At 32.9% G+C, this 15,136-nt stretch overlaps 2 protein-coding genes across 3 annotated transcripts; both read left to right on the top strand.

The window, feature by feature from the left end:
- Window positions 1–4,231: 4,231 nt before the first annotated feature.
- On the top strand, window positions 4,232–7,867 carry LOC123896939 (probable RNA-binding protein EIF1AD). Of its 2 annotated transcripts, none has more exons than XM_045947379.1 (5): window positions 4,232–4,603; window positions 6,117–6,223; window positions 6,364–6,439; window positions 6,962–7,088; window positions 7,595–7,867. In XM_045947379.1, exons 2-5 carry the CDS (start codon window positions 6,185–6,187, stop codon window positions 7,803–7,805), a joined length of 453 nt encoding a protein of 150 aa, XP_045803335.1. In that variant the 5' UTR covers window positions 4,232–4,603; window positions 6,117–6,184; the 3' UTR covers window positions 7,806–7,867. The 2 variants fall into 2 exon arrangements, with proteins under 2 accessions (XP_045803335.1, XP_045803334.1); XM_045947378.1 differs by having other exon boundaries at window positions 4,269–4,603; window positions 6,106–6,223.
- Window positions 7,868–9,488: 1,621 nt separating this feature from the next.
- On the top strand, window positions 9,489–11,644 carry LOC123896938 (tRNA (carboxymethyluridine(34)-5-O)-methyltransferase). The gene is made up of 2 exons (XM_045947376.1): window positions 9,489–10,634; window positions 11,161–11,644. Exons 1-2 carry the CDS (start codon window positions 9,751–9,753, stop codon window positions 11,246–11,248), a joined length of 972 nt encoding a protein of 323 aa, XP_045803332.1. The 5' UTR covers window positions 9,489–9,750; the 3' UTR covers window positions 11,249–11,644.
- The last annotated feature ends 3,492 nt before the right edge of the window (window positions 11,645–15,136 follow it).

Raw genomic sequence — 15,136 nt, 5'->3', positions numbered from 1 at the left:
TTTCTTTTTATTTTATTAATCCTTTGGTTATTAGGTAAAGGCGTTCTGCTAATTCAAGTTTGGTCTTGAGATAAATAAAATCTGATTAAAAATTGTTTTGTATCGATAATTGAACTCGGGTTCTCCAGAACAATCTGTTTTAGAAGGAATTCATTAATTATTTGAATTCAATGTTTTGATTATTTAGCTTCGATTAGTAGATAAAAATTAGTTTTGGTATTATTTTAGACAATTGGTGCAAGAAATAAAAAGTTGTCTTATCATTTAGTGAAAGAATAAGAATTTCAGTTTTTGTCCAATCTCCTACCTTTAATTTGTTTAATATAAAAACAGTTTTAAAATCAAATATAATATGTTTCAAAAAAAATCAAATATAGTTCGACTAAAATTACTGTTGAATCTTTTATTTTTAGCAAATTAAACAGTACTCTAAGACACGTCAATGATCGGTGAATTTTATATTTTTTTAAAAAAAATTGGGATTTTGACTGGTCGATTTTTATCCATCGGTTATTGATTTACTGCTGATTGTGTGACTGAATTGTGACGCATGCACAACCAAATGCAAATTACCATAGGGATAAAATCATAAAACAAAAAAACAATCAACTAATAATCACCTAATGCCACTAAAAACCTGACGCCCATAATTTGTCAAAGTCAGCATATGCAAGTTATGTGTTTTTTGTTATTATTATCATTATTATTATAAATGGAGCATAGTATTTTATTATACTAGTAGTTATTATAAATTAATTATAAATAAATTAAACAATGTGTAGTGCTGTAGGGGGGGCAACTACTCTTTCCTCAGATCTGTGGACTATCTTATCTTAAGAAGCAAGAAAAATTAAATCTTTAAAGGCAAGAATCAAGATTGAACTAAGACCCACTTTTGCTTATAGAAAATGAGAGTACGATTTGAGGTGTGTTTTCATTGTAAGTTATGGTTTAACATTAGAGATTATAGAGAGGAGATTAAGTGTTGCTTGGAGTGAATTAGCATTAAAAATTGTCATTAATAAGTAAGGTAGAGTGGAGCTTGAAGTATTAGATGTTCTATCAGCTTCATAAACCAGCTAACGCCTCTCATTAGTATTGGTGATTATCATTCAACCACTATTCAACTACTACTATTTGTCTAATTAAACATATAATTATTACTTAAGGAAATGTTTAACAATTCAGGTCACATTCAAATTTTGTATGTCTCCATTTATACGTATCGAGTTTAATTTGTATGGAATGGTTACTGTCAAATATTTTATACGAGTCCATGGTTTTAGTCGGATCACACCAAATAGACTTTTATAGAATTTCCTTAAAATACACAAATAGACTTATTTTATAAAATGCAACTTTAGTCCTACTATGAAATTTTGGTTTACCGGACAAATAGAAAATATCACATAGATGTCATACAAATTCATTTAATAACATGGACGCATAGGGAGTAAGCATTTCGACCGGATTTATCCAATCTAAATACGCCCCGGTGAGTACAATACTGTTGGAAACTTGCAGACAAGTAACTTGAGCCAAATATATTCGATTGGTGACGTTGCTAGATCGATCATGCATTCATGTGTTTGCGGTGGTGACATAGACATTGTTGCCTTGTTGGGATCTTCTTTTTTGTGGTCTCTATCCTTGCACATGCCTTTGTTTTAATGGAGTGGAGCCTCAACTTATTATGTCAAACAGCTAAGCCAATATAACCTTTATCACGTGCTGCCGCGATGCTCCTTAATTAACTCATGTCACATTATCATGGATTCCTGAAAAATTACACTGTGTTTGGTTCGCAGGAAAAAAGATGGAAAAAAAATTCATGGACGGAAAGCACAAAAACCAATAAACCTTGACTTTTTTTTTTATCTTCTTTCTTGCGAATCAAACACAGTGTTAGTTTTAACTTTAGTCTCTGTTTCTGGAATTGCAAATTTATTTTTAAACATGTGACATTGAAATTCTTTCATTATCATCTTTGTTTTAAATTTTCTTTTTCATTTTCAACAAATTTGAATTTGGATCCTCTAATATATTTAATTATCAGTTTAAATTAGTTAACTACTTAATCAATATATATATTAATTAACTGATAAATTCAAGTGCATCATACACGCAATTTTGAATCTTATTATATTAATCTACTTCTATTGATCTTATTAATTTTAGGTTGATTAACAACTTATATGACAAGATTTCTCAAACCTACTAATAATGAATTAGTTTAAGTGGTAAAAGTCTTAATATTTTAAATAAATGATCAAGAATTTCATCTCTGCTTATTTTCATTTCGGCATATAAATATAAATTTATTTATAAGTGTTTTTAAGTCACAAGATCTTCCTTACCTATCAACCACACACCATTGTCTCACCTAAATATTTTATAATAAAAAAATCTACCACTTCTCTTTATAATATCCTGAAAATAATTCCTTACAAGTGTTTTTTTATCTCAATTTCTTCAAAAACTATTTTTTTCCGGTAGAGGATCCTCTCCATTGTAAAGTGGATCCACTGGCCACAAGTTTTTTTTTATTGCAAGTTGATCATGGTATAAAAAAATTGATGAAAAGCCAAGATCTAAACATTATTCTCTCCGGTAAAAATCACACTCGAGATGATCCATTCCCACTTTTCTCCAATAAAAAGTGAGGGTTCTCTATCTTTCCATTCATGATAAAAGACAAAACCTTTCATTGTCTTACCAACTACTAAATTTGTTCATATGATAAAAAACTCATAATTGTGGTTGTAAACAGATAAAACTTTCAAATTGAGCTAGAAAAATACAGACTAAATTGTTTTAATAATCGAAGAGACTTGTCTAATAATTGTTAGTTTAATGATAAAAGTTTTACTTTGTAACTTCAAACAATATAGTTCAAAGTTTACCTAAAGCAATTTTAAAATGGTAATTAGTGTCACTATTATTATTAATAATTTTACTCTAATTTTTTATTTCTAAAATAAAATGGGTGGGATTTTTTCTCATTACAAAGTAAATTTTTATTTTTTTTTTAAAAAAAAAAACTAACTTTTTTTAAAGTGGGATTTTTTTTTGTTTATTACAATGTAAATTTTATGTTGTCTAAAAGTATAGTTCATTTGTTAAAAAAAATGCATACTTTAAAAGAGTTCATGTCAAACTCGAGTCAAGTTTCGAGCCAAAATAATTCTTATCGAGTCGAGTCGAGCTCAGACAGGTTCAACTCGACTCGATTCATTTCCAGCTCTAGAGTAGAATTGATTTTTATTGTCTTGAAAATGAAGTTCTTTCGGTCAAAAAAAGAAAATGAAATTCTAAACAAGTGACTTATCCGTAACCAAAAAAAAATGAGAAGTGCTATTTATAGCAAACACTATTTTCACGAAATTTTCACGAACTCTACTTTTATTTGCTTTTCTATATTTTTTTCACAAATATTTTGTAAAATGGAACGGATGTTCAGGAAATCTTTTATACATGCATTTCAACTTTTGGGTGTGGCCCAAAAATAACAGTTCCTGGGATCTTTGATCTACCTTTTTCTTAAAAATTTGACCGACCTTCTAATTTAATTTCATCATGAACTGAGATATCTATGTTGGAGGTGAAACGCACATCGCTAGATACTGGAGCTGAATCCTCTTATGTTGGAAACATAGATGCTATATTGCTATGGACATGGAGTCCAAGGTGAAGCGGTTGTAGAACAAAAACATACTTTGAGAAAGAAAAGCGGTAGAGAGAAACACAAGTGGCAGAGAGAAACACAAGTGTCATAAACACAGGTTGCAGTGCGTGCCACGTCTGTTCGTGATCCTCTCGTGAAATTGCTTTTCGTGAGATTAAGCATTTTCCAAAAAATATATATGGAAGCCGAGACTAATTTGAAAGTGATCATTATTATTATACTCATGATTTTTTTGACGGAATTCTATACTCATGATGAAAAATATTGAAAAAATATTTATAAAGAGACGAAGACTAATTTGAGGGAAAACTACTGTAAAATAAATATTTTAGGAATATGCAAAAGTCTTTAAAAAAATAAAATTAAAATATGAGGGAAAACTATGCTGTAGTGGTACAAAACAATTGTTGGAGGTATAGATAACAAATTTCAGAATAAAAAAAAGAGATGAGATTCAATTCCAAAGCCCAATCTAGTCCTTCTTGTAGAGGCCCAATGATTCACTAAAAAAAAACAAAAAAAATGCAGCCTCTACTACTTTCCCTTGCACTTGCAGCAGATGTTTTCTCTTCCCCTCTCTCGTGAATCTTTTATATCCCTAATATTCTAATTTTGCCTTTGCAGAAAAATTCGATTCGCAAAAACCGAATTTTTTCTAGTGCAAATTCAGAGTAAATTTTGATTTTTAGAAACCGAAATTTGTTTTCAAGGCAAAAAAAAAAACTTCGGTTTCTACGAACCGAAGTTTTTTCAAGGGCAAAATTAAAAATTCAGGGGATAAAAGATTCATGGCGGGTGGGGAGAGAAAACATCCTTGCAGTATCAGCTAGTTGGGCTCTCTCTGAACTCATCTTCCCGGAAAAAAACCGCCGGAGCTCCGCATCGACCGCCACCAGAAACACTGACAAACTCCACCAGGTTTTCCTTCTTCTTTCCTCTTCCTCGATTTCGATAGGATGTGATATTAGTCCTTCTTTAATTAAGATATGTTTGGATAGGGAAAATGAATGTAGATGCTGTGAATTTTCCTTATAGAACTAGTTTTGGTGATGCTGCAATATCTATTGTTGTGTTGCATCATTTAAGTACTTAGAAATTAGAATAGACGGCGAAAAGCCATATAAGAGTTGGTTAGGTTTGTTAAAACAGGTGGTCTTGTTTTGATTAGAGTTTGATCTTTTGAACAAGAGGATAGGTCATTGCTTAGTAAATGGACTCCACTTGCTCATAAACATGTTGAAGAGTGGCAAGGAACAGGAAGTCCACATGCTTCTCGGGTTCCTTCGTCGTTGTTGTTAGAAAGTATTCCGGAAAGTGAGGTAAGTAGTTTGGATGGTGAGCATGTAAAGGAAAATTTGCATTTTAGTTCAACTCCGCTTTGCGAAATGGCCGAAAGTTGCTGAATTTTTATCGTGGTTGCGTTCGGGATCTTTAATTCTGTATGCAGGATGTGGGAATGGTAAATATTTAGTGTTAAATCAAAATTTGGCTTTAGCAATGATATGAAATTGAAGATTTGGAACACCGCCCGGAAGGAATGGACCTCCTCGGCGATTTGACTCAGTGAGGAATAGCACCCTCACCTCTAGTTTTCTGTTTTTGTTTTCCTTCTTTAGCATTTGTCCAACAAAAAAATTGGGTTTTTATTGAATTTATAATATATGCCTGCTCTTCGCCTCCCCTAAATTGATAAGAATCCCTCTCATGTCCCCCATTTATCGGGAGATGTCAGTAGTATAAATCTTATCGAGAGATATCTTTTAGTAGTGTAAATCTTATCGGAAGATATTTTCTAGTAGTACTTTTCTAGTGTAAACAATGCAGGAGGCGAAGAACAACCATCTTTATAATATAATGATAGTGGGTCGTATAGCATCAGCCCAAAAGTTATAAGTTGAAACTTGCTACCATAATCTCAAAAAAAAATTTGGTTACCTGTTACTTCAACTCTTCATCGTTGCCTCTCTAACCTTTCTAACCAAAGCAAGCTCTGCCAACTATTTTGTGCCTTACCCCTAACAATGTTTGCTGTTGATTGTGATGACTGATGAATTACAAGGACTTTTCTACCACCACTTGCTTCAACAGTTATTCCTCTTATCTCACTCTTTCCACCTTCTCTAACTTGTTCAGATTGGAAAAAATGGCTTTAGATTACATGTGCAAAAAATAAATAAATTACATTATGAACCAAACCAGCTAAAACAAACCTAATTACAAATTAATAGTTTTTTTATTCAATTACTTCAACTGTTGATATAATCCATTTGATGAATCTTTTATAGAAATTTAGTTAGCATATTATCTTTCTGTACTTTTTTTTCTCTGCTAAGGGTTAGATTTTGTTGCTGACATTTCTGATAGACAGAGTTTTGCGATTGTGATAAATCTTAGCAACAAGATATTAAGATTTTGTGTAGCCACATGGCAGGAGGAAGGAAGAATTTGAAAAGGGCAACAGAGGAAAAACATGTAACTCTTCAAGATGGGCAATGCATCATGCAGGTTGTGTCTCTTCGTGGCTCCAATCTTATTGAGGTACTACTACTTTACATGTTTTAAATCTTCCATAATTTTCCTTTTTATCTTTTTTTGGTTTCTTAATCATACGAGTAATATTTTATCATTGTTGTGTCTATATAGTTCTTATTTATCCTTTCATTTTGATTTCTTTCAAGGTTATGGATGCACGTGGTGAGAAATCACTAGCTCTATTTCCTGCTAAATTTCAGAAAAGCATTTGGATTAAACGAGGTTTGTCCTATAAGTACCAATTCAATGGCCATTATCCTAATTGAAAAACCATTCAATAGGGTTATTTACTCACTTTCTGAAACAACAACAAACTATTTTACTTGTATCATTATGTGTTTGTCTTTGTGAACTAATGTCATTGTGTTATCATTGATGGTTTTGCCGATCTTTTGACTTCAGCAAGACTTATTTGCTATATGTGCTCAATCATGGAATGTATCACTTTGGGGGAAAAAACAATTTTTATGAGCTCATTATGATTTTGTTGTAATGGAATTATTTAAAAGCCAGTGAACTCCACTCCCAGAACCCATTTTGTCAAACAATCCATAGACATCAAACTTGAAATATTGTCTGGGCTTTTGGCGAGTTCACTGCAGATCTCTGTTTCATGTAAATCCAGGCCTACTAGCATAAGAATTTGATTGAAATACACTATGGATTGGTTGGTTTTGAAAACTTTTTTCTTGTTACGCCTTTACTTCATTGATAAACCAATTGAAGTGTTTTCTCCGTCTCCAGGGAACTTTGTTGTAGTTGATGAAAGTGGAAAGAAAGAGGCTCTTGAATCAGGAAGCAAGGTTGCATGTATCGTTATTCAAGTTCTTATCTATGCACAAGTCCGAGCATTACAGAAATCTGCAGAATGGTGAACTCTTGATAATAACATCTTTGATTTACATAGTTTTACTTGACATAGTTTGTTCATATTCTCTATATCAAACTTGGATGTTATATGGTAGTATCTAATGGTATCTTAGTGGCGTTGCCAGGAACCTGGACTAGGGGGTTCAAACTATTAAAATTTAATTAATAATTATAATTAGAATATATTATAAAATATACATAGTACTAAATTAGTTAGTACTCAAAAAATTACATAGTACTTAATTAGTTAGTACTCAAAAAATTACAATATATATATATATATATATATATATATATATATATATATATATATATATATATATATATATATATATATATATATATATATATATATATATATGCTCTATAGTTGTCCTCTACGCGATGCCATGTTCTGAAACCGTCGCATAATCAACTCATTGTCAACTTTGTCGAAATAACTCATTCTTAATCATGCTTTATGTATAGGCCTGAAATAACTCATTCTTAATCATGCTTTATGTATAGGCCTGAAATATTTAAACATGATTCAAATGAGAGACCCATCGTGCAACAAGAGAATGAGACGGACACAAGTGATGATGACGGACTACCTCCATTAGAAGCCAATACAAACAGGATAAGACCTTTTCAGCCCAATGTCGATGAAGATTTAGAATCCGATCAAGACAATGATGATTATTTTGTTGGCTCGAGTAGTTCAACCAACACTATGTAAAGAATGCTCTTGTACTATATCCATGTGATGATTTTCTTGAGTATTTAAATGTTTTAACCCTACTAGGAAACGAGTTTGCATTAACATGCCAAATTATAGAACACAAACAAACAACCATTTGTTTGATTAATTTCACAAGTGTTTTGTTTGGGGTAAATTAATATGAGGACAACTGACAAAGAAATTTAGTTTAACAGACACTTTCTTTTACCGTTGCTGATGTGTATTATATAAAATGTAGTACTATTTAGAAAGGATCGAAGGACATTTCATTTCACTTAAAATCTCTCTATTTTTTGCTTTTTTCATTTTTTTCCATTATTAAAAGTTTGGAAATATAAATGTATTGCTATGACATTTAGTGAGTTTAATTATTTAATATAATCCTAAAGCTTCTCAAAACCATAATAATGGAGAGGAGAAATGGAGAAAACAAATGGAGAAGATCTTAACTCCTAAATGAATTAGGATGGCAAAGTGGTTGGCGGTGTCCCACTTTTTTTTACTAAATAAAAAGGTATTCATCTATTCAAATTGATAAGAGTACATCGATGCAATACAAATTTAAAATCGCTAAAAACAAAAAGGATGAATCTGCGAATAAACTCACAGCATCCATGTTAATAGCATAAAACGGCATATTGCGTAAGCCTATATATTTAACTATATTGAAGCTTCCGGAATATCTATGCCTCCGGATCTATAGTGTTGATGGCACAAAAGTTGACGGGATAACAATACTCCACACTAAGACAGGCAAATCAAAACAAATGATGATGAAATCACAAAAACAAACAAAAGAAATACTAAATATATATATATATATATATATATATATATATATATATATATATATATATATATATATATATATATATATATATATATATATATATATATATATATATATATATATATATATATATATATATGTGTGTGTGTGTGTGTGTGTGTGTGTGGAAATCACACTTATTTAATTAAAATAGAAAGAAAAACGATTTGGAGGGGTGATTTTCGGCCTAAATTGACCCTAAATCATCTCTCTCTGGTAGATCAAGAAGAAGAGAAAAAATGGTGACGACCAGTCAGAGAGGAGGAGTAATGGCAGTGTCCCACTTTTAAAATGGGATGAGACCGGCCGATTTAGGTAATTGAGTTTAAAATATCACTTCATCCTGTCTTGGTTGGTTTATGGGTCGGCATGGCAAATAATTTGATTTCGTTTTTTTTTTGTTCACATTGGTCATAAAATTCACAATTTGTTGCTATTATTAACCAAAAATAAATAAAAAATAAAAAAGGTTTTTTTTGACAGAAAAATAAATAAAAAATAGTTATTCCGATGATTTGTTGTTAAAAAAGAATTCAACAACATAATTAATAGTAGTGGTTTAACTGTGGCTAAATTTTCAGAACTCATTTTCAAAGATTTATTTCTAGTTTGTAACTTTGACTACTGAAAATATTAACTCAAGTTTTAAAAAGAACTTTTACCTACTGAAAATTTTTGTAGGGGTGAATTTAAATGATAAAGGGGTAAAATTGGAACATTGGTTGGTTTATAAAGGGGAAGGATTAAATGTAGGGGTGAGAGTGAAATATTTCAAAATTCTAGTATTCCGAAGCCCAATCCACTTCTCTCCCATCACTCACCAAAGACAAAAAAAAAAAAAAAAAAAAACAGAATGCAGCTTCTACTACTTTCCCTTTGTAGTATTGGAAGAAACAAGTTGGACTCTCTCTGAACCCATCTTCCCGGAAACACACCGCCGGAGCTCCGCATCGACCGCCGCCAGAAACACCGACAAACTCCTCCAGGTTTTTCTTCTTCCTCGATTTCGATTCCACCGCGATCAGAAACATAGCGCTTTTTAGCGCCCTAAAACTGAAACCAACTAGATTCCTCAATTTTGCTATTGCTATTTCTACTTCACGATTTACTTCAATGAAACAAATCAACACTGAATCTGATGAACCCTACATCACTGATAATTCAATTTCATCAATAAGTGTTAAATCTACCCCTGAAATTGAAAAAAAGTTTGTTCATCATGTTTATGATGCAATTGCCCCTCATTTTAGTTCAACTCGCTTCGCGAAATGGCCGAAAGTTGCTGATTTTTTGTCGTCGTTGCCTTCGGGATCTTTAATTCTCGATGCAGGATGTGGGAATGGGAAATATTTAGGGTTTAATCAAGATTGTTTTTTTATAGGATGTGATATTAGTCCTTCTTTGATTAAGATATGTTTGGATAGAGGAAATGAAGTTCTTGTTGCAGATGCTGTGAATCTTCCTTATAGAACTGGTTTTGGTGATGCTGCAATATCTATTGCTGTGTTGCATCATTTGAGTACTGAGAATAGACGGCGAAAAGCGATTGAAGAGCTTGTTAGAGTTGTTAAGAAGGGTGGACTTGTTTTGATTACAGTTTGGGCTGTTGAACAAGAGGATCGGTCGTTGCTTAATAAATGGACTCCGCTTGCTGATAAATATGTTGAAGAGTGGCAAGGACCGGGAAGTCCACGTGCTACTCGGGTACCTTCGTCGTTGTCGTTAGAAAGTATTCCGGAAAGTGAGGAGAGTAGTTTGGGTGGTGAGAATGTGAAAGTTAGCAATGAGTCTGAAATTTTGGGAGATTTGAAGGAAGAAAAGAATGTGAAGAATCAACAGGAATATTTTGTTCCTTGGCATTTGCCTTATCATCGTGCTGAAGTCGGTGGCGCTTCTGCTCATGCTTTGGCTACCGGTCTTGCTACTAAAGATGACGTAAAGGGTGCTGTAGTGTATAATAGATATTATCATGTTTTTAGTGAAGGCGAGCTTGAAAGGTAATGTCACTCCTTCCATTAGAATTTTCCATATAAATATGAAACAAATCTTTAATCCGTTGCTAGTTAGTTTAGTATAGCATAGCTCATTAGCTTGCAAACGATTGAACCAAGCCTTTTGATGCAATAGTTTATTGAGAATCTTGTTGAAAGTTTTCTATAATTGTTCTCCCATGAAATACATTGCTAGAGTTAAAAGTAGGTTCATGTTTTGTGTGCTTGATTGCGGATGTCAATTCCGTTATTTATTAGAGGATAAGGTATCTTAGAACTTAGAAGTCATGATAATTTGAAAAATATAAGAATTGCTCTTCAAAAGTACTAACAAAGAAGAGACTCAAGTCTTCCGAAATAAAATGGGGAGTGTCTGCAATGCAATCATGTATCTTCTTAGCTTATGGTCGTGATACTCTATATTTCAAAAATAAATATTTCAATTTTCAAAAGGGTATGTTTCAAATGACTTGACATGTTTATGTGCAACATGGAATTCTTATTTCTAATTTATTTTCATGTCCTTTTGCAGCTTGACAAATGGAATAAGCAATGCTAGAGTTGTTGATCAGTTTTTTGATAAATCCAACTGGTGTATTATTCTAGAGAAGACATCATAACAAAGAAAGAATCCTCAGTTATATGTCAGAGAACAAAACTTGGCCACTGCTCGCTCCCTTGACCAACTTATCATACCCGAGTGAGTATAGTAGGCCAAAGAATAACAGAAAAATGGTCAGCTGCAGAACTCAGACTGTGTTAATTTTCTGAGCTTATCGTCCAAATCAGGCTTAGTGTTTTTATTATTCTTGCCTTTTCAATTTGCAAAACCCAATTTTGGTTGTAACTTGTAATGTTAAAGCAGGAAGGACAGCACTGTTATGAGTATGCTGGCGTTGTTGCTGGGTACAATGCTGAACATGCTTTAGCCACATTCAAAATAGGCGCAAATGTGCAATTACAATGTTTTGGACTATTTATGGTTGGATCAGTCTATTTTGTCATCAATTGCATTATCTTATTAGTCTCTAACTCCCACAAGGGCTAGCTTCCGTTTTTGTGATTTTGGTGCAGCATAGAGGCTAAACCAATGTTCAATGCCACCATTTGATTAAAGAAGATTAAAACGTGAACACGTATATACACATTGAATTTTTTTTAAATAAGCAAAGAATTTTATAGCCTATACAAGGGGCACTCTCAGGTCGGCCCTGAGATTTTTGGTTGCATGGCTAAACTAAATATTGTCTGTAATGAATCAGTTTATTACTTGGAGTAACTAAATTTTTAACTCTTGTATGAGTACTTTTTCCCTGTTAATGGATTTGTTGAATAGTAAATTGTAAACATTTTAAATTTTTGGATGGACACTAATTTTATCTTTCATGCATGGAATCTTTGCCATTATACATTTATATATTCCTTCTTTTGATTAGCACCATATAGTTTAAGTAGGCTTTGTCTAACATGCAGCACAACTCATTAAGTGGTGTATGGTGAACAATTTAGTGATGTCGCTATAACGAATACGAATTTTACAAAATCTATCGTTGAATTGAAAGTTTGTATCATATAGATCATTCATGTCAAATTTTTTAAAAAAAAATGAAAATCATTTGATATTCATTGAGACCCATCAAGATTAACGGTATTCAATTAAAACTCATTGTCAAAAAAAAAAATTAAAACTCATAAACCGTTAATTTTGATGAGTTTCAATAACATATCAAACGATTTTCAATTTTTTTTAAATAAATTTATAGATGATCTATGTGATATAAACTTTCAATTCAACATATAATTTTGTAAAATTCGTATTCGTTATAATAATATTAAGTGGTGCATGGTGGAAGACTTAAACGCACCCTAGAACTCGCGGTTCAACTAAATAAAATTAATTTAAACTTTTATATAATTGATTTTACCCCTTGCTAATTTTTAATAGGGAATAAAATCAATGAAATACGTGGAATTATTCCTTCTTCCGTTACTACTTTTAACTGTTTATCGACAAATTGATTTTCTAATGTTAGTTTTTATTAGCACGGTATTGCTTAGTTTCACTATTTCAGTTCAATTGATTTTTTTTTTTCTGTTAATGGATTAGTTGAATAATCCACTTTGCCCCTTACTATTCTTAATTGAATAAAATCGCACATGCACAGGTAATAGTGAGATCATGGGCACCATCCTTTTCAGCCCTTTTCTTTGTCTCACAAATGCCCTCTTGGCAATGTAAGCCATCAGTCGTCTGCACAATGTACGACGAACCATAGCCAACTTCCCAATCTGCGTCTTTCAAGCAGTCAAGCCCAAAGCCTATGGGTCATTCAAGACCGTGCCGACTGACTGTGCCGAGAGCTCATTGAATCTGGATCGGAAGGTGACTCCCCGCCTAAGGCTTACTCAGGTAAGACTTCTTCCTTCTCCCCTTTCATGCTCTAAGCGGGAGGCGACTCTCGTTTGAGTACTTTTTTCAATTAATTGATTAGTTGATTTGAATTTTTTTCAATTTGTTCATCGAAAATTTAGGTTGATGGTCATGTTTTGATAATATGCAGGGAATGCAGTGACGTTCAGACTGTTTCTAGGACAAGCGTATTTCAATTATTCTCTTTTAGTTACTGTTTTGTGTAAGGAAGTGTTTTGTAGTGTAAATTGATTATTTTTGCAATGATCGGTTGTTGGTTTTTGCAAGCCAAGTATGTACAAAATTGTACAGAAGAAAGATGTTGAGACATTTAAAGTTGATTTTTTCTTAAGCAACATTTAAAGTTGATCCGTATATTGCTATATTATTTAACCGTTCATTGTGGCTATATTTTGAGTTATGCTAGGGGGACACATTCTCAAATACACACTCTTTGACACACTCACATAGGGATGGCAGAAAAACCCAAACCCGTGAGACCCACCCGAACCCAAACCCAAGTCAACGGGCGAAACCCGAATTGACTGGGTTTGGGTTTGGGTTTGGGTGACACCCGAAAATATGGGTGTGGGTTTGGTATCACTCAAACCCACACCCGAAACCCATACACCCACCCGAAACATGTTAAAATTACCTAAATACCCCCACATATATATAAGTGTAAAAGTAAAATTAGGTTTTTCACAAACCACAAACCAAAATTGTGTTTGAATTTTGCTTGAAAGTTGGAAGAACTTAATTTTGGTTTAGTTGTAATTTAATTTCTTGAAAGACTATTTTGTAATTTTAAATTCCCTTGTAATTTTAAACCTATGTTTTTGCTAAGTGATTGACAATATGTTTAAATTCCATTGTTTTTGCTTAAATTTACCTTGTTTTGCTTAAATTTGCAAAGTAGTACAAAATGTGTTGTGGGTTTGGGTTTGGGTGTAAAAAACCCGAACCCAATGGGTGTGGGCGTGGGTGTGGTTTTGCCACCCGAACAGATTTGGGTTTGGGTTTGGGTTTGGGTGTTGATTTCGGGTGTGGGTTTGGTATCACTCAAACCCGCACCCGTGGGCGCCCATTGCCATCCCTACACTCACATTCATTGGTCCACGTCATCTATTTTTTTTCAATGCTTCACCTGTTAACCGGTTAAACGGGTTACTAGATTTCTTTTATTTTTTCCATTTTTTTTTTATAGTAATTGATTATTCATCACCGTCTCTTCCACTATATCCGGTAACCCATCAATTTCTCAACCATAGCCAACACAGAATCGCACTCGCAGGGGACAAGTGGCATAAGCATAGGGTTTTCAGCAACTTGGTTTGGTTGAAAGAGAAGAAGAATGGAAAATTGGCGGTGAAGGGACTACGAGATGCGACCGATAGTGATGGGTTATGAGGTGCGGCCGGCGCTGATGCTTAATGCGGCGGCGATTGGCTTTTCAATCGTTGATTTAGTTTTTTTTTTTTTCCATTCTTTGATTTGATTTATTTTTATGGAGTAATGAATCTTTTAAAAGGGAAATTGGGTTCTGTAACAAAAACCAGAGGGAGAATGAATCACGGTGAAGTTGGTAGTGGGATTCATATGGTAGAGGTGTGAATAATTGATGGAGACAAATCTAAAACTTACCAACGAGAATGAATGTGACTGTGAGATTTGGTAACTACAACAGATATAAAACTCAAATGTGAAAATAAAAATGTTATAACAGAAACATATTACCAAACATTGTGGGTAAATTGGAGGAAAGCAGCAAACCCTTTTCAAGATGGTGAGTGAGATAGAAGATGAAAGGTTAAAAGATGAAAGGTTAATATTCGGATAAAATAAATAAATTAAAAAAAAAGTGTGTTAGAAGGTGTGACCCTAGCATTACTCCTATATTTTATTCAATGTTATTCATGCAGTATCAAAATCTTATATGTATTATAATCAATGGAGTTGGAATTGCTTTTCAAGTTGCTTATCCGATCATATTCCAGCTCTATGCAAAGACTAATGCAAGAGTACGTTATGTAATCATCACCACTATATTTATATTTTCATCAGACTAACCATATACTGTAACTTTGTGATAACCATT

This window comes from Trifolium pratense, linkage group LG7 (assembly GCF_020283565.1).
Source record: "Trifolium pratense cultivar HEN17-A07 linkage group LG7, ARS_RC_1.1, whole genome shotgun sequence".
Lineage (NCBI taxonomy): Eukaryota > Viridiplantae > Streptophyta > Magnoliopsida > Fabales > Fabaceae > Trifolium > Trifolium pratense.
The sequence above is the reverse complement of the archived record's forward strand: the minus strand, read 5'-3'. Positions and strand labels throughout refer to the sequence as shown.